This window comes from Molothrus aeneus, chromosome 4 (genome assembly GCF_037042795.1).
Source record: "Molothrus aeneus isolate 106 chromosome 4, BPBGC_Maene_1.0, whole genome shotgun sequence".
Taxonomy (NCBI): domain Eukaryota; kingdom Metazoa; phylum Chordata; class Aves; order Passeriformes; family Icteridae; genus Molothrus; species Molothrus aeneus.
This window is the reverse complement of record NC_089649.1, coordinates 13,340,344-13,359,224: the sequence shown is the minus strand read 5'-3', so window position 1 is coordinate 13,359,224 and position 18,881 is coordinate 13,340,344. Positions and strand designations below refer to the sequence as shown.

At 40.4% G+C, this 18,881-nt stretch overlaps 3 protein-coding genes across 6 annotated transcripts in view; 1 reads left to right on the top strand and 2 right to left on the bottom strand.

Moving 5' to 3' along the window:
* The window catches only part of LOC136555364 (glycerol-3-phosphate acyltransferase 3-like), a 21,524-nt gene extending 11,373 nt beyond the window's left edge, over positions 1-10,151 (bottom strand). For 2 of the 3 annotated variants that reach the window (XM_066547955.1, XM_066547957.1), the window contains exons 1-2: positions 10,045-10,151; positions 9,308-9,483 (exon numbers count right to left, since the gene is read on the bottom strand). The gene's annotated coding sequence lies outside the window, so the exon portion shown is untranslated. Of the gene's footprint in view, positions 1-9,307; positions 9,487-10,044 lie in introns of all 3 variants that reach the window. The other variant, XM_066547956.1, reaches the window with a different exon arrangement.
* On the top strand, positions 9,972-16,664 carry ABRAXAS1 (abraxas 1, BRCA1 A complex subunit). 2 transcript variants are annotated; one of them, XM_066547953.1, is made up of 9 exons: positions 9,972-10,075; positions 11,142-11,232; positions 12,121-12,157; positions 12,594-12,660; positions 13,312-13,505; positions 14,095-14,214; positions 14,526-14,610; positions 15,082-15,190; positions 15,341-16,664. In XM_066547953.1, the coding sequence occupies exons 1-9, from the start codon at positions 9,989-9,991 to the stop codon at positions 15,766-15,768; spliced, it is 1,218 nt and encodes a 405-aa protein (XP_066404050.1). In that variant the 5' UTR covers positions 9,972-9,988; the 3' UTR covers positions 15,769-16,664. The 2 variants fall into 2 exon arrangements, with proteins under 2 accessions (XP_066404050.1, XP_066404051.1); XM_066547954.1 differs by lacking the exons at positions 9,972-10,075; positions 11,142-11,232 and having other exon boundaries at positions 12,141-12,157; positions 12,594-12,652.
* Positions 16,439-18,881, bottom strand: MRPS18C (mitochondrial ribosomal protein S18C). Its single transcript, XM_066547958.1, has 6 exons — positions 18,799-18,881; positions 18,633-18,694; positions 17,501-17,584; positions 17,012-17,069; positions 16,640-16,699; positions 16,439-16,558 (listed from the first exon to the last, which is right to left on the bottom strand). Exons 1-6 carry the CDS (start codon positions 18,848-18,850, stop codon positions 16,482-16,484), a joined length of 393 nt encoding a protein of 130 aa, XP_066404055.1. The 5' UTR covers positions 18,851-18,881; the 3' UTR covers positions 16,439-16,481.

The following is an 18,881-nucleotide window of genomic DNA, read 5'->3' as shown; positions in this document are numbered from 1 at the left end:
AAATTACTGTATTGGAGGTCTTTTGCTATTATATTATCCATATGTCCTAAAAAAGAAAAACAACAACAAAATCCAAACAAAAACCCAACCACAAAAAGCACCTGCAAACAAAAACAGTCACCCCAAATTTTCAAACCTTGAATCTTGCTTTTATAAAATGATTTATTATCTTTCTAAAATAACAAGTATCTAGATTCCTTGATGGAAAAGCAGCAGAAGGTAAAAATTTTTTCCATGCATGATTACGTTTTCCCCATTTATTCCAATCACCACTCACAGTGCTATAACACTTCAGTGAAGTCAAGAAATCAAAGTGACTTATCTCATCATATGCCACCATTGCTCATTACTTAGTGATAGATCTGAAAACTTGAGTTCTATTCTGAAACACCTTTTTTGCTCCCAACAAATTAAGTAAGGTCTAAAGATACATTTTCTTTGAAAACAAAATTTTTAACTTTTTTTTTTTTTTACTTTGAAGTCCTTGATTTCAGTCTCCACTCCTATTTTTCTCAAGTTGCCAAACATGGAGGAAAATAAAACATACTTTTCCTCTGCTCAGCTGTAAGAAACAGATATAAAGAAACTCCTCAGATGAGAAGGTTTCTATTAATTTTGCTGGTCTACATAACGAACTAAGTCAAATGCAACACAATGGAGTGACCAGCCATAGTGCTCAAGGTTGGATTTTTGCTGAAGCATCACCCAGTTCTTTGGCACTTCCTCGAGCAGTGATATTCCTGCAATATAGACAGCAGTGTGCTAATGTGTGACTAAGCATCTTCAGCATTTCCAGCTCAGCTCTCTGGGAAGGCATCCTGTTGCACCATTCCAGGGGACAACAGGAACCACAGATGGTCTCTGTGCATTATCCCGTTAGCAATATCGCAGGAACACAACACCACAGCTAGAAACCAGCCAACACCTCTCCAGGGTTTCAATGTCAGGTTTTTCATATCTCAGACAAGCCTGCCTTAAAGCTGACTTATCCCAAGCTGCAATTTTAGCTGTATTCTGGTGAAAAAGCCCCAGGACTCCAAGAATAGGCTCAGCAGTTCCATGCACAAGCTTTAACCCAGAGTTTTCCAGTCCTATCCTTTCTTCCTAAGAGCCTAGTGGACCACATTACAAGCAAAGGGGACCTAACAGCCCCTCCATTCTTTCTCCCTCCCATTTTCCACCAAGATAGCTCTTACCTACTTTTGTGGCACAATGAGAAGCATTTGACAATACTTCAAAGAAAACCGTTGGAATTAATTGTAAGATGAAAACAGCAGAAACTCCTTTTTTGCCCACAGGACAATTAGGGAACAATTTTGAACAAAACAAAATGAGCCAACCTAAATAGCAGTGCATGGAGTTGTGCTGTTCCTGTTATTAGCTGCTGTGGCAACAGGAAACTAGACACAAAAGGCTATAGCTGATCACATAACAATTAACTTATTTATTTTTCAGCACATTGATCCTCCACATTGTGAGCATGGAATTATCACTAATAACCTGTTACAAAAACTGTGGAGAGAAAAATACTTCAAGTGCTTTACCAAAGAGAAGTACCTTCCTACATAGAACACACACTGAGTGGGTCAAACATCTCTTGGAGTTGGGAAATGCACAGGGAAAAAAGAAACCCAGAAATTATTTTGATGCCCACCAACTGCAGCAGCAAAGTTGCCTAAAAACAGGTTTGATATTAGAGTAGCTCTTAATTAGGGATTTAATTAGCATACCACTGTCTGATTAAAAAATATTTCACATATAAAGGCCAATATTACATACAGCCACCACAGGCAGTCATTGCCCACTGACATCAGTGTCTGAAGAAAATAAGTAACCCCTAAATTTTGCAGTCATCTGCACTATCCTAAATGATGTTCATACAGCTGAAGACAGATACTGCTCAAGAGCTCCTAATCAGTACTAAAACAAACAAACAACCCCCCAAACAACAAACAAAAGAGAATATAAGAAGGATAAAAGACAGAACTGGCAAGGTAAGATGGTCATGATATTAACTGTATCACACTGTTACAGACATGTTCTACTGCAAAATTACTGCAGATTACTCCAAGGGCTTAATAATAATAGCAAAAATAATAGTAACATGTTTTCTGCCACAAGTAGAAAGTATATTCACAGAAAGCAGGTTTACACCAGAAGCACAAAGTCAATCTACTGGAAAATGGAAATGTTTACTGTTCAATATGATGAAATCACAGCATCTTCTTCTGGCTAATAATGGATATGAAACACCAAACTTGAAAAACTAAATGGGATTCTGGCTTACAAAAAGCCCCAGAAACCTTTTTATTGATAGAAGCAGGATCAGAATCTTAGCCATTATCTGTTTATCTCTAGAAAAATTCCACTTTTAGAAGGTTGCACACAGATTTCTTTAAGTCTTGTACAGCAGAACTTGTAACTGCTGGATCCCCCAGATTTATAACTGGGTGAAGCAAACACACAGAATCAGTGTTCTTACCTGGAATATTAATTCCATGCAATTAATCCAAACAAAACCACTGAAACTTATATACATCAAAAATACACGTTTTTATTACTTACCAGCTCCACAAACTAATAGATCTTTTTCTTTATACTTGACTTGTCATGAGTATTCTACTTGCATGAAGCATTCTAACAAGCATGAACTAGAAGAAAATACCATGGAATCTCTACTTTAACCCCAAAAAACCTCAAACCAGTCGCAGATGATAAGCAGCACATAACTAGATATCATTAAAGATACCCCTCAAAAGATTATCATATAAAATAAAGCTGCAAATAACACATGCAAGTTAATGGATTTTGTTTTCTTCTGACTTTTATGGCATTTATATCAAATGCCATAAAAGTCAGAAGAAAAGGTATGTGTTTGCTACAGGACATGTTTAATAAAAAATAAAAATATTATTTTTATTTTTTCTTACACATGTCCTCTAGCAAACACATATCTTTTGAACTCACTTCTCAACTTACCTCTAACATTTTAATTACAATTTTCACATAGAAATGAGAAATCCCCAGTGACACTCGAAATATCGAAGGCAACAAAACTAATGCCACAAACAAAATCATCCAGACAGACAAAATCTTGCCTCCTGCAAGGCCATGACCTTCTCTATTTTCTTCCATGTTTGCCCCTCCAAAATGACAATCAGCTGCCTTTCTGAGAATATATGCTCATCTGCAGTGGAGAATCTAGCAAGCTTCAAGAGACAGAGGCAAAGAAAAATTACACATTCTGTCTCTAGGAGAAGGCTATTGCTCACTGAAGACTGACACTACTGATACTCTCAATGATAAAAGTAATTTCTGCCCTTTGTCCCGCCCTAACTCCACCCACTTCCTTGTAATTGATAAGCATTTGCTCACCAGGGGAGAAGAAAGAAAAAAACATGATAAGTAATAATATATGTTAGGTAATTAGATGCTGCCAATAAGGAACCTTGTCAATGTGACAACTGGTTTTCACAGGGTGTCCTGCCAATAAATTACAATACAGAACTAGGTGGGTGTGTTTTTCAGACTGCCTAAAATCTTCTCTTATTAATACACATGAAGCATTTCTCCAACTGATGTTTGCACAAATCTGTGACTTATTCACTCAGATTTTCTATTTCATGGTGAGATAACTGGCTTGTTTTGGTATTTGAGCAAATGAATGAAAGAGAAGCTTGACATGCAAGTCAGGCTTTTTCTATTTTATTTTATTTTTTAATAACACATTTGAAATGAAGATGCAAGTTTCATCAGGCAAGGACTGATGACAAGACAATAAACCTGCTCCCTCCACTCTATCAGAAATTCACCAAAAAAGCCTGTATTACAGGGTTACAAAATACACTGTGGTGAAGTAACAAGCCATCTATCTTCGCACATATTCAACTACAGAATTGAAATGCAATAGATAATCCTGTTTCTCCTTCTAGCCTATCAAATTTCAATAATTTAATTCAGTATTTTTTAGAAAATACCCAGCTCAACCCCTTACAGCCACCCTTCTCCTGCCTTTTTGCATGTATCACAGATGATATAAAGGTAAATAACTCTAGAACCTCAGGGGAGCCCACCAGCTTCTGGTTTACAATCTTCCCACAGAACAAATTAACCAGCCTTGGTGGAAGGAGGATTTAGGGCACTTCCAAGACAGTGACATGCTGGTCCACAAAAGATTTTCCCTTTACCAATACATTGGTGTGTTTGTCTGAAGCCGGGGCTGTCCTTTTAAAATATTCACATCCCCAAGTACCGTTGCTTGGTTTGTGTTGTGAAGCAGGTAGATTCCTTATAAATGGAAGCAGATGCAAAGATCCTGTGAAAAATGTGCATCCAACACTGTCCAGGCAGTAAGAGAAGCAGAGATGTCAGAGGGGGCTGCACCACCTCTAATTTACACCACACACCCAGGCACCAGACTCCTGACACAAGCCCATGTGAATCCATGGCACGCTTCTTGTACCACATAGTGAGTCAAGTAGCTTCTGTACCTTCAGATTTGCTGCTGCATGGCATCCCTCAGGTCTTTCAAATTACATTGCAATCTTTTCCAGCAATATAACTTCTCTTTTGCATCTTTTAATTACTTAGCTTCCTCACCTTTCTCTCCCCTTGCTGGCCACCTTCTGAGCCCTCTGTATCCTCTACAAAACCTCACTGGTTTGTTTTTTAAGTGTTTCTGCCTTCCCAATGCTCTTTCTCCCAGTGACAACGTTAAGCCCCTCACTCTCCACCCTGCTGCTGCCAGGTACACCATTAACCACTATTTCTTACCTGCCCTGCCAAAAGGCTTCTCTAGGAACAATGCTCCATTGTAAAACAGCTTCGGTCACCCATTTCTCTTTAGCTACTATTCCTTATTCTCCTTTCTGGTCTCTTCCTCAAGTGGCTTGCCCACCTAATGCACATTCCCTAGCGGGGCCTGTGGAGAGCTGGAGGAGAGGGCGTTGATCCACCTGGCAGCACTTGTGAATAGCTGCCATCAGCCTCGGCACAGGGGATCGGTATGCACAGAGTCTAGGTGCTAAAAACCCCGTGGGCGGGAGGGTGGAGGTAATTTCTGGGACCTGATTTGAAGCAGGAAAGGGGGGCAAAATGAAGTATTGCAAGGAACAGGAAGATGTGACGACTCACTTGGTGGGATGCCTCAGCAGCAGGTTTAGGCACACATAAGACAGATAATTTCTTAAAAGCATAGAGGGAAAGACGGACTTGCCTAGCCTGGGTGGGAGGAAGAAATTTCCCCTCCTGGATAAGGTAGAGTTGTTTTTCATTCTGTGAAACCATACAAAGAAAGAACTGAAGAGTTTCTATTTGCCTCTCTATTGAGGTGGACAAACCATCCAGCCCAAAGGTACTACAAGATGCATACGGCCAAGACTCTTCTTTCAATTACTCTTTGCTTTATCCACTTTGTACCTCCTGAAATACTAAAAACCATTTTGATGTTCTTACTACTCTGTTACCATTGATGTCACATGGTTTGGAGAGAAAAAGAAGCAAACACACAAACAAAAAACCTGCACCTCAACCACCCAAATTGGGAATGATACCAAAATCAAGGAGATTCTGCATGTCTACCTAGTAACAGTATGGAATAAAAATTGTAATTCAATGGAAAATTATCCCAAAACCCACTACAGAATAAATCTGAGTACTAGAACTTGTCCAATCATGACCAAGGAGTTTAATTTTGTTAAATTTCTGCCAAAAATGGCTGCTGAAGCTTCTAAAGCATCCTTCTGCTCTTGAGACCATAAGCATAAAATCAACTGAGACATGATGGTCTAAGCACTGTATGTCTTAATCCAAAAAACTTGAGACTGCTATAGAAGTGAATATGGATTTGAATTTTATCTCTTTCCTGAATTAAGGTAATGAACTTGGTCACGATGTGAAGAAGAAAGGAAATTCTTTATTTCTTCAGGCAATTCATAACATAGTTTCCTATTTTTGGTCAGAAATTTGGCATAGCTTTTTGCACCCCATCACAATAATTGATGATGATGATGATGATTTTTTTTTTTTTTTCAGAAGAGCCATGAAATGTCATTTTTATCAAATTCCAATGTGAATAGATATGGATCCAACACTAAGCTGAATAACCACAGTTTGTAATGTGGCTACATAAATTTCCTCAGCAAAATGATTTCTTTCAGAATTAGTTCTGCCATCCACTGACTAAACAGAGATTCTGCATGTCATTCTTCTGCCCTTTTTATCCCTCTTACCAAGAGCTAGCTTGCTGCAAGCACATCAGTTTAGAAGCTGTGAGAGAGGCTTTATCCAGAAGAGGGAAAGTATTGCAAATAATGAAATAAACATGCAGCAACAGAATGTAGCACTGATTTGTAAGGTCCGGGAAATAACAGGTGATGAATTTATACCAAATAACCACAAGCGCTTTTTTATTATGAAGTACCCCATATGTTAGGAAAAGCCACCAGAAAACATGCAAAACTCTCTGTCCATTTGGAAGAATGAAACCCAGCTTAGAAGAAAGTAATGTAGGTGACACAGGAAGAATCCAAGAGCAAAGCTCCCTTTAATTTAATGAATCTCAAATTGACACCCACAAGCATAACAAATTCACTTGAAATGATTTCTGGTCTCCTAGGGAAATGACAAGGAGATGGAATGGGCATCAGCTGACTACTCCAGGTTCTAGATCCTTTGAGGTCATTCTGCTAATTTCATATTGCAAAACATTGCCTATTGCCTAATGGCCAATTGTTGGAGGGAACTGGAATTATGACCCATTTATTTTTCCAGTGCAAGTAGAAGCAAACACAGCACTGACCTGTGTCTATTTGTAGTGCCTCACATGGAAGGGTTAAATCAGGTATAAACAGCCCTTTTCCTGCACAGCAGTCAGCTTTTAAGCAGGCTCAAATATACTGTGAACAGATTAAAAACTGCAGTGGGAAGCGATAGCTTTCAAGGAGTGCTACTATGGTTTTGCCTTCCCTCTGATACACAAGGGTTATTTATAATAACCCTTGTGTATCAGCCTGGAAATAACACTTGCCATGGTCTTCAAAAAGAAGGAATCACATAGTCACATAAATTTTGGCAACCACTCTTTCCACTTCCTTCCTGTCCAACACTAACCATTCCAGTGACTCCAAAGGGATGTCAGGGGAGAGTTTTCAGCCTGCCTTTCTTGTAACGCCTTTCTTATCAGACCAGCCAAACATCACATGTCCCCAGCAGATACTGCTCCAAAGCAGCACTGGCACATTAGCTTCAGCCAGGTGGTGCTTCAGATGCTGAAGTAACACACTCCCTAAAGATTAACAAAGAGGTATTTGTACCTGAGGCAAATGACAATGATCATGACTGTCAATCAAGGTCAACCTTCTATCACTTGATCCTTTTTTTTTAGGAAATATGCAGGGTATAATTTTTACCGTTTGGAGCCCAGTCCAAAGCTGCTTGCAGCCAGTAGACAGAAGTACATCCTGACATTGCCATTAGGCACGGAAAGATGGCAATATTGCTAAAATTATTCTTCTGACACCAGTTGTAGGGCTCCCTGGTATTTCTCTGTGAGTTTTGCCATGCTACAAAGCAGACTGATCTATTTAGAAAAGCCTTGTAAGTCGATGACACAGAGTCAGACAGCAAACCTGGGCTGATTTACCAGCATCACTTAACATCCAAGGATACCAGGATCATGTTTTTCAGGATAAGAAAATGTTCAAACAGGACTGATCAGAACATTGTACACCCTAGTAATTCTGCTGAGTGTACTCAGAATGAAAACTACTAAGAACATCTCTTTTTTCAACTAAGCTTTAACCAGCTATAACAACAACAAAAAGCATTTATTAGTTTTGCTTATGTCTTCTCAATGTTTCAACCCCACATTCATCAAACTCCTTACCTGATTGCTACTCAAGGGTGAAATAATCTCTGGAAGTTTTGTTTTGATATTTATCAAGACTGAAGTTCATACATTACATGTGGAAAATTCTCCAAAAGGCCAGAATAACCTTAGAGGTAACCTATTGCATAGGAAGCAGTGTCAGGTGCAATATTTATTAATGGAAAACACACTGTCTTCTTGCACTGAAGTGCAAATATGTGCTCTTCTGCATTCTCACTCTGATCTATGTCTGCTACTCTTTAGTCTCTATAGATTCCATCTATGCCACCAAACAGGAGCATGTTTATATCTGACCACAGTAATGCTAGTTATGCTTCATCTTTGGCCATCAACAAACAAATTATGAAAACACTGAAGAAGTATCTTTAAGTACTGTATAACTCACACTAGGATGACTGTACCAAATTTAGCTCTGTCTACAGAAGCATTATTGTTTCCATACAAGATAAATTCAACAATTACAGAAAGTAATTGTATCCTGTGGCTTACAACAGGCTTGAGTCTTTGCATCTCAAAACAGGGAAATCCACTACTGTTCTGATTACATTTGTATGCCTCAACAATGTATAAATACCCACAGATGTGTAGGCACTGCATGGCTATCAACACCTATCTCACGTATTGTCCATTTAAATCTTGGATGTGGTTTGTGTTTAATTGACACTGAATGCAATAAATTAATTTGTCAATGCCTAAAACTTATTGTACTGATTAAATGCATACAATTTTCTCCCAGCTCTGGCTTAGGAGTGACAGCAAGCACAACACAGGGTCCTTTGGGAGAATTCCTGAACTGAGTGAGCATTTTGCGTCCACTTTCAATGTTTTCTCCCCAAACAGCTATAGAAGTTTGTTGTATCATCTGTTCTTGTTGCCTCTACCACAGCAACATGGTCTATAATGGAATCTTTTGTTGTAATATCTCTGTTTAGATGTGTTGTACTTGTTACCCATTTGTTTAATGCCACATGGTCTGCATTGCAAGAAATGCTTGCTAGCTCTTCCCCATCAACCTTGCCCATCATTCTGTACTATCTAGGGACTTGTCATCCCCTTATTCAGAGATCTAGATCATTTATGACTGTGCTGAGAAATGAAAGTCTTACCTGGTCCCTCTCCCTACTGTAACAATAGTTAAGAATCATAACAGTTTTCCCTTCTAAATACTAGCATCATTCACATATATTTCAAATAATACTTAAAGAATTTTATTTAAATATAAATATGCCAGAACTCCTTCTAAATCCTGCAAAAAAAATTAAGGGAAAAGAAACTGCACTGAAAATATTAATTTTATAGGCAACAAAAAAATATGTGTGAGACCTAAAAAGCATGGAAATACCTCTTGAAAGACCACAGGTCCATACATCCTATTTCAAGAGTCAGGAAATTAACATCTAAGGCTAAGATTGTGCTTACTTATAGTCCTGATGATTGATGAAATCAAATACTTGCTCTCCTGAAGTATAGGAGTAAAACCCCTGCAGCCTTTAGACCAGATCTCTGATCACATTTCAAAGAATGTTGTCACAAGTAACTCTCTCTTCCTGAAATTGTTTTCTAGGCCTTTCTTCTGGCTGATATGTCAGGAACACCTGCTATAATGGGAAAAAAAATGTTAGTACGAGTATTAAAATAAGTAAAATGTGACAACTCAAAAAATACAAAGCATGCATTCTGCAAACAGTCTACATCTGAGGAAGAAGTGGTACAATTTACTGCTGTCAGATCATTATTTAGCATTATCATTTTATTACCTCCTTATCACATTTTATTAGGTCATTAACTCAGAAGATTCTCCCCACGTTCTCAAAGAACGCAGTGCATACAGCTGTATGTCCTGTTTCGAAAGGCACAGCCTTCGTATTAAATCTCCCTTCTTGTTGACTAAGCTTGAAAGCAGACAAAGATCAAACCTCAGAGACCATCTTCTCTTAAGAACATTTTTCCAAACTCCCCATTTTGCAGCTGAGGAGGGATCCCGCGCTCCCTGCGGCTCGGGGTGCAGCGGGCCGGGCCCGGGCCCGGGCGCGGCGCTGCCGCCGGCGGCCGCTGAGGGCGCCCGCTCGCCCGCCAGCGGCCCGTCCCGCCATTGCTGGCATGGAAGGCGAGAGCACCTCGGCCCTGCTCTCGGGCTTCGTGTTCGGCGCCCTCACCTTCCAGCACCTCAGCACCGACTCGGACACGGTGGGTGCCGAGGGAGGGCCGGTCCGGGTCGGTGGGAGAGGAGGGAGGGGCGGGCCGCCCCCGCCGCGCTGCCGCCGGGCCTCCCCCGCCCGGCCCAGCCGGGAGAGCGCCCGGCGGTCTTTTTGTGTGCGAGCGGCGGAAAGCGTGGGTGTTCCGTGCTCGAACGAGGCGAGTGGCGGCCGCAGCGCCATGGCCGCCTCGGGCCGAGCGCAGCGCTGGCCGGGCCGCCCGGCCCCAGCCTCGGCGGGCAGCCCCGCAGCCGCGGGCTGCTCGGGATCGGCGAACACGGGAGTAACCGCAAACCGACCAAGACACAGGACTGCCTCGCTGAGGATTTTTTCCTAACTGCGGGCCAGTATTGAAAAATGAGCGAGAACCCACTGTATTAAAACTAAAAAATAGAAAAAAGTTCGTTTTGACAGCATTTTTCCTCTCATGAAGACAGCACTCACACTTGGTATTAAAGAAAATGATGATAGAATATGCTGAGTTGGAAGGGACCTACAAAGATCATGTAATCCAACTTTTGGCCCTGCACAGGACACTGAGAATCCCACCACATGCCTGTGAGAGTGGTGTCCAAATGCTTCTGGAATTCTGCTAGGCTTTGGTGCTGTGATCGTTTCCCTTGGGAGCCCGTTCCACTGCTCAAACACCTTCCGGGGGAAAAGCCTTTTTCTGATATCCAACCTAAACCTCCCCCAACTCAGCTTCATACCGTTCCCTCGCGTCCTGTCACCGTCGACAGAGGGAAGAAATCGGTGTCTGAAGCTCCACTTCTCCTCTTGAGGCAGCTGTAGAATGCAATGAGGTCTCCCCCCACTCTTCTCCAGGCTGAACACACTACGTGACCTCAGCCACTCCTGCTCTGGCTTCCCCTCTGGACCCTCCGCTATCTTTGCAGCCCTCCCTTGGACACTTTCTAATAGCTTTGCATTTTTCTTACATTGTGGCACCCAAAACTGCATACAGGACAGGGGGTGAGGCCACACCAGCACCAAGAGCAAGAGTGTCTGTCCAGTGCTACTGTTAATGTGGTTTTTTTTCTCTCTCTTCCCCGCTAAAGGAAGGTTTTCTCCTTGGAGATGTGAAAGGTGAAGCCAAGAACAGCATCACAGACTCACAAATGGATGATGTTGAAGTTGTTTATACAATCGGTTAGTGTGTCCACATTTTTCATAGCCTGCTTGGTTTTGGGCAGTAAATGACAGCTTTCAGTTTTGAGGGACAGCAGTCTACAGCAAGATCAAAGCTCCAAGATCCTACATGCTTCGCTGATATATAAAAGAAGACCAAAAAAAAAACCCAAACCAAAAACACATGGAAGGGTTATTTTGTAACATTTTAACTACTAAAAAGATTACAATTTTACTGCAGAAAACACAGTAATTTAAAAGAAATAATAGGTCCTAGTTCCTTGGATGGCTACTCTTTGCCAAGTATCTTCTCACATTAAACATAACTTAGGGTTTACACCCTTGTCTTGGCTACATCACAAACTCTCCTGGATTACAGTTGCCCTTTTCCCAAAGGAAAAGCTTTGTCTATCAGTGGTGTGAACTGTAATGTATTAGCATCTATTACCTCATTTGGAGCTTATAAAATTATGTGTGTGAAGGCTGCAAGCTCTTTAATAATTTCATTAAGCAGATGTCAGATCTATTTTTTGGTATCATCTTGATGTGATTGGTGTTGATGTGCATTGAATAACTCAAGTGAAATCCTTCATACTACATATTTCTCCTTCACTCAGTAGAAGGAGAAAAATACAAAGCACCCAGCTTGATTTTTCAGTTGACATAATAGAAAAGTATACCAAAAATGCAGTTTATATAAGTGGGTCCCTATACTTTTGACAAAATTAATTAGAATATATTTTTAAAAATTTCCTTTTTTCACCTTATTTAATGTTAAGGCATTCCATTTTAAGAAATCATGTAAAATTATTTCTTGGTCCTTCTATGAGTTTCATGCTGATCATAGCATGCAAAAGAATATACATCTTGAGCTGATGAACCCAGAGTAATGTTACTTTCTCTTTCCAGACATACAGAAGCATATTCCATGCTACCAGTTGTTCAGGTAAGAATCTCAAGGAAATAGATATTGAAAAGTTAAAATTACCCCAAACCTGAACTCTTAAAGTGTTAAACTTACATTGTCTAAGAAAATCACCCAGTTGTAACTATAGTAGCCATATCAACCTCTTGGAATTACAGATGCAAAATGCCTTATGCTATTCCTATTTTGGTTCTTTGTGTCTTTTTTTTTTTTTTTTAATGTTTGTCTATGCATATGGAAATAGAGATAAAGCATATTGCACCTTCTGGTGACCTATGGTACCATATAAACTACAGAACAATGTCAACACACTGAAAAAAAAGCATTCCATACATTCTAATCCCTCACCCTTAATAGTAATAATTTTTTTTTTTTTAAAGCAAGATGATTCTCAGCATGCTAAAGTTATTTTTCCAGTCTAATTTCTTCCCCTCTAATTGTCCTAATTTTCTTACAGCTTTTATAATTCTGCAGGAGAACTGAATGAACTTGCCCTGAAGAAAATACTATCAGGCTGTAAGAAGGTATTTTATTCTTAAATCTAAACCATACTGAGGAGCTTACTCAAATTTTGGAGGTTGTTCTGGATACCTCTTGCATCAAGGTTTTTTCTTTTCTCATTTTAAGCCTTTTTTAGTTGCTCATGCTGCTGGTCAGGGCAGCAACATCCTTTCCCTCCATTAAAAAAACAGTTTAGCTTATCTTTGACTAGGATTTGCCTACGTATGTGTCACAACTTTATTTTGAATTATTAATTTCTCAAGTGAACACTTCAAGGATCCCAAAGCAATTGCACCAGTTTCCACCTTAAGATCAGTTGAGGTCAGCTCACAAGTGGTTAAGATCATCAAAAAGAACTAAATTTTTTTCCATAGAACAAAGTTTTGTTTTACAAGCGGAAAGTAGAAGCTGAAAAGAAACAGCAAAACAGAAGAAAGCTTGCGGTTTCAGCTTGAACACAGGCTAAGAAACAGACCAATTCAACACATGGTTTTGAAGGAAAGAAGATGGGAAATAGGCTTAGAAGTTTTAAAGGTTTCAAGTTAACTAATTGCTTGACTATGCACCTACTAGCAAACAATTCAGACATGACTTTGCACTGGATGAAACTTGCTTCAGTGACATACAGGGACATCATGATTCAACAGTAACTGTGAATTTTCTTCTGCCTGCAGAGTGTAATAGGATGGTACAAATTCAGACGTAACACAGACCAGACCATGACATTCCGGGAAAGAGTTCTTCATAAAAACCTGCAGTCACACCTATCAAATCAGGGGCTTGTATTCCTCCTTTTAACCTCTAGTGTGATGACAGAAAGTTGTTCTACTTACAGACTGGAACATGCTCTACATCGGCCTCAGGAAGGGTAATGTCTACAGCATGTGCTAAAACTTGAAGGTTTCTCTACTTTGTTGCAATTGAATCAGTAACACTGTATATTTTATCTTTGAAACTTAAACTTTTAATAAGATTGTTCCTTATGTTGCCACAGCCCAGTTGAAGGCTTACCCTGGAATTCTGTTCTGGGATTGCCTTTTTTATCTACAGTGCCAGCATCACCAAGCAGACACTGTCAGTTTATTTACACGCATAAGCTACACCTGATCAAATTGCTTTGTGTACAGGACCTCAACCATACATGGTGTTCATCAAAATATTTAAATTGGTGTTAACTTTATCTTCAGAGAGGTTCTGCTCACAGGCTAGGCTTAGCAAGCAAATGTTGAATTAGTGTGTGTTGTAGTCAGAAAGGGGGGCAATTATGGGCATTGCTCATCTTCTGGTTGCTCTTGGAGTTTGCCTTTAGCCTCATCTGTACATGATGTAATACATTTAGCAAGGATTAACCATACTATAACCCTTCCATTGGATCCTGAATGGCCAAAAATATTTAACTTTCAATGAAATATCTTTGGATATTAATAGATCATGTTTTCATACTTATGCATTTTAAGACTTTTCCAGAAAGTTCCTTTGGTGGTTACCAACTTGGGCATGGCAGAACAGCAAGGTTACAGAACAGTGTCCGGTTCCTGTGTATCCTCTGGTTTTGTGAGAGCCATGAGACAACACAGGTACAATACATGTTGTATTTACTGACAGCTGTAGCTTCCCACTACCATAACTACACTTACTTTTTTATAAAACCATTTAAGTGCTTTTGCAAATGTTATAGCCATACCTTGTTTCACTTGACCTGTTTTCTACAATTACTTACCATTCCAGCATACTAGGAAATTGATTCAGTCCCATATTTTGCCAGGAGCTGTCTCAACACAGGCATCTGGCATTGAAGCACAAAATGCTTCTTTACTCACTAAAGCTCCTACTAAGTAAGCACTGGAATCACTAGCTTGCAATTATGCTTTTCTACTCCTGGTCACAGGTCTGAATTCTTCCATGAAGATGGGTCCCTACAAGAGGTTCATAAGATAAATGAGATGTACGCCACCTTGCAGGAGGAACTGAAGGTAAGCCAGGCAGGCCTGCCTACCTTCATCAGTTCTACAAAACCAAGGCAGCCAAGGGCTACATTTTGCACTGCATGAGAAAACAAAGCCATAACCTGAAAGGTCAGCAAGTTCTACTTACTGTGCTGCACACTACATTCTCAAAGCTGAGGATTTAAGTTCCCATTTGATTATAGTACAATCATTAATCTTCAAGTCCATGAAAAAATTCTCACAAGAGGATTATTTTGAAGGAGTACTCTCTGTAGTTTGTTAGATCCCCTTTGCCTAGATGGGATCAAATAAAACATCTTGCACCTGGTTCAACACAAGGTTTAAATTATCTGACAGATTCACCTCTAAATCATTACTTAAGCTTTTTACTACTCTATGTCCAACTTAACCATGAGTACCTTCAAGGATTTTTGAACAATTTTAAAGTCAGCTCCTGTGAATACTGTTAGTCTGATCAACATGCTCTTCTCCTTGCAGAAAATATGCATTACAGTAGAAGTCAGTGAACGATCTGTAGAGAAACTCTTATCAGAGGTGAGCCAATTAAAAGAAGAAATAAAGAGGAAAAAGCAACAAAATTGTTCAGGTAAGTCAACCAAATGTGATTCAAGCCTTGCCCTTCCAAGTTGACTCAAGTGGCAGAAGCAGAACACACTTCTGAACCTGAGGCAGCCAAAACAGCAAAGGTGCAAGAGGTTCTGCAACTCTGACTTTGATTTTTTTTTTTTTTCCTCAGGAGAAGACAAAAACCATCCAGCAGAGCCAAAGGAGAATGTTCTCCTTTGCCAGGCACTACAAACATTTTTCCCCAATTCCAGACTTCAGACATGCATTGTTTCTTTCAAAGGCCAACAGATATCCAAGAACTGCTGTAACACAGACCATCATATTAATGTCATGGACAAACTGACTCTTATGGTAGAGGAAAGAGACTTCACTGAAGCTGAAACAAGGCATCTAAACAAGCGTAAGGTCAGGGAGACCACATCAGTTTCAAAGTCATTCAAGAAGTCCAGATCATTGCAGCTTCACCAAGAACCACTTCAAGACCAAGAGGACAGTGACCAGGAAAGGAAGCTTACACTGAGTAGCACTGAAACAGATGAGGATGTGTTTGAAAAAAACAGAGATGCAAAGGAATACCCACACTCTCCTACTTTCTGATCTGTCAGGTGACTTCATGCCAAAACCTACTGCTGGTGTATTCCAGTGATGTATCATTTTCTAGCACTGCAAGGATGTATGTAACAGGGCATTTTTGCAGGTCGTTTTTTGTATTTGTTTTTTTTTTTCCCCAGTGCATGAATCCTGTTCAGCATAAAGATAAATCCAAGATGACATTCCCTCACTTTGCCTTCCAGAGTTGCACCTGTCTTCTGTCTCTCAGGGTTCAAAGCCTATGCTACAGGATGCTATCAGTGAGATAAGCATGTCATATGCTGCCTCAAAGTGATACAACTTCAAGCTGCTGGTGAAGAAACAGTGCTACCTACGCTCCTGATGCAGGGAGCATCAAATGAACACATTACAGAATTAGCTGTCTACATGAACTGCCACAATTTAAATACATTAATTTATCCTCAGGAAACCAGTGCTTGTTTACCTCTCCACATCTTACAACCCAGCAAGGGGAAAAACAGCCACCTGAGCTTTAGCAAGAATGGTGAGCAGAGGAAGGGGTCCATAGAGCTGCCACTTTCTATTATTGCTTTAATCTTCCTTCAGACAATAACTTTCAGAGACTTCATGAAGAAAAATAAAAGAATGACTGACATCCACCCCTCAGTCAACCACCCATTTTGCTAGCAAACCACATTTCCAACAAACAAGTACATAAACATGAAAAACAGTTTTATTGTTTATTTCTGTACAGTATATCACTCTGGATACTTGATGTTACATAGCTTGGGGTCTGTGAGAAATTGTGGGTTCTTAAACATAACTGGCATAAATCCTGTTAAAAAAAAAAGATGGAGGTGTTCTTAGTAGAAAAGTAGTCTTGAGTTAGAAAATTCAAAAGCAAAATCATACTTACCAAATACATGAGCTCTTTTAATGGCTTTTGTAATTTCCTTCTGCTTCTTGTTGCACAAGCCTAAAGAGATGAATTATTTTCAACACTAAGCAAGTCATTAGAGTGTGAAAGGCATGTTACTGACAATTCCCTCTAACTTTGATTAAGTCCTTCTAGAAAAATGCATGTGTGCTTTTACTGTTAAATATAAAATGCATACAATTAAAGGATATTTTAATTCCTTTATGCAGGCTACTAAGTCAGGGAAATACTCTTAAAAATATATGGAATTGGGACTGGTTACTTTCAGAAAGACTGCTGATGCACAGTTACTTAGACTCACAAAAATATTATTATTGCCCTGTATATGATTTAATTTAATACTTCACATACCTGTGATATGCCTGCCATAAATGGAGCCCGTATATGGAGAAACAAACTGGGAAAGAAGCTAGTTAAATTAAGAAAAATCAAAGTCAGTTTAAGAACTTTTTTTTTTGGAGCTTTATGTTACCATTTGTACTCTATTTTTCATTGTTTCATCTGTTTTTTCAAAATTCAGTTCTACCTGAAGAAAAAAGTACAGCTTGAAGCTAGACAGTATTTTCTATGCTTCCATGCTTTGTGGCAGCTGAATTGTAACTAAGGACTCTATTTGTTAAACAGCAAAGCTGTCACACATAGTTAGTAGATTAAGCATCTTAGCATGATTATATTATTTGGCCCTTGACCTACACACATTCTTACTCATAAGTTTTAAACCCCTCCACATATGAATGGATTTTATAATTAATTTTTTTAATCACTTCGGACTTACTATACACACATTTAAAAACAGTAAACCAGTTCCCTTCATCCAAGGACAGCAATTTTAAAACTCACCTGCACATTCTTATAGTCCACATTTATTCCACATAGGACACATCTCTTTGGAGGGTCTTTGTAGGGGTTCTCCATTTGTATGGGCTGAAATCAGAGAATGATTAACATTTGTAAGCTTCACAAGAAAACAAAGAACATTTGTTACTTTTAATCCTTTAATCAATATTTGTCTTGAAACCAGAAGAGATATTTAGTGCACCACTGAACTTTTCAATAACTTTATTAACTCACTTCTTGGTACCTCACAACTTCAAAGTCTTCTCACAAGTAAACAGTCTTTTATATTTTAGTAACAACGACACTAGCAACTCCATTAAATCATTCAGTAAGACAGTGCTTACACCTCTACTTGAAGTCAAAATCTGCAGAAGCTGGTAAAAATGTAGTTCTGTCTGACAAGTCACAAGAATCTTTTTTCAAAACATAATTTCATGGCAAATGGCCTGAGGAAGTTTCCAAGTGCTCACACACATTTTAAAGAGAGAGATTCAGAAGTATCTCCCAAGGAGCCTCCTTGGGAGGTATTTCTGAATAGCCTCCTCAGGCTTCAGAATACACCCAGCACTAAATTCTTACAAGATATGAAAGGTGATTTTTCACTTTGCACAGAATCACAGAACAGTCAGTGTTGGAAGGGACCTGTGGAGATCATCCGGTCCAACCCCCTGCCAAGGCAGGGTCACCCGGAGCAGGTGACACAGGAACACGTCCAGGTGGGGTTGGAATGTGTCCATAGAGAGAGACCGTGACCTCAGTCGGCAGCCTGTTCCAGGGCTCTGCTGCCCTTAGTGTAGAGAAGGGCAGCATGCTGCCCTTTTCCTCATGCTGAGGTGAAACTTCTTGTGTTTTTAGTCATGGCCACTGGTCCTTGTCCTGGCGCTGGCTCCACGTCCGAGCTACTGAGATATCAGGTTTAACAGGCTGTCATTAAGATATTGAAATACAGATTCGTGGGGCCTGAACTTCCAGAGCCTGATAACCTCCCTCAGCGCTGCGCTCCCCACAATGCATTCGGGGTCTGACGAGCCCCGAGCTACACAGCGACCAGAGCAAAGCGTTTCCAGCCACCGCTGGTGTCTTGCGGAGGGGGAGCAGCGGGACAGCAGGGCGGGACAGGTCGAGGAAGCCTCACCTGGTCCGAGCGCTCAGGCTGCCCTTCATGCTGGAGGCGGCGCGGCCGCGCCCACAGCTCCGCTGCAAGGGAGAGCGACAAGGTTAGCGACGGCGCGGCGCGACAGCCCGCACACGTGAACGCCCCCGCGGCCTCTAGAGGCAGAGGGGGAGCGGGAGGGACGCACCGAGAACCAGGCGCGGCCAGAGCCTCCGCGCCGCCACGGCCTGCGCCGCCATGACACCCGCACCGCGCACCGCCACTTCCGCC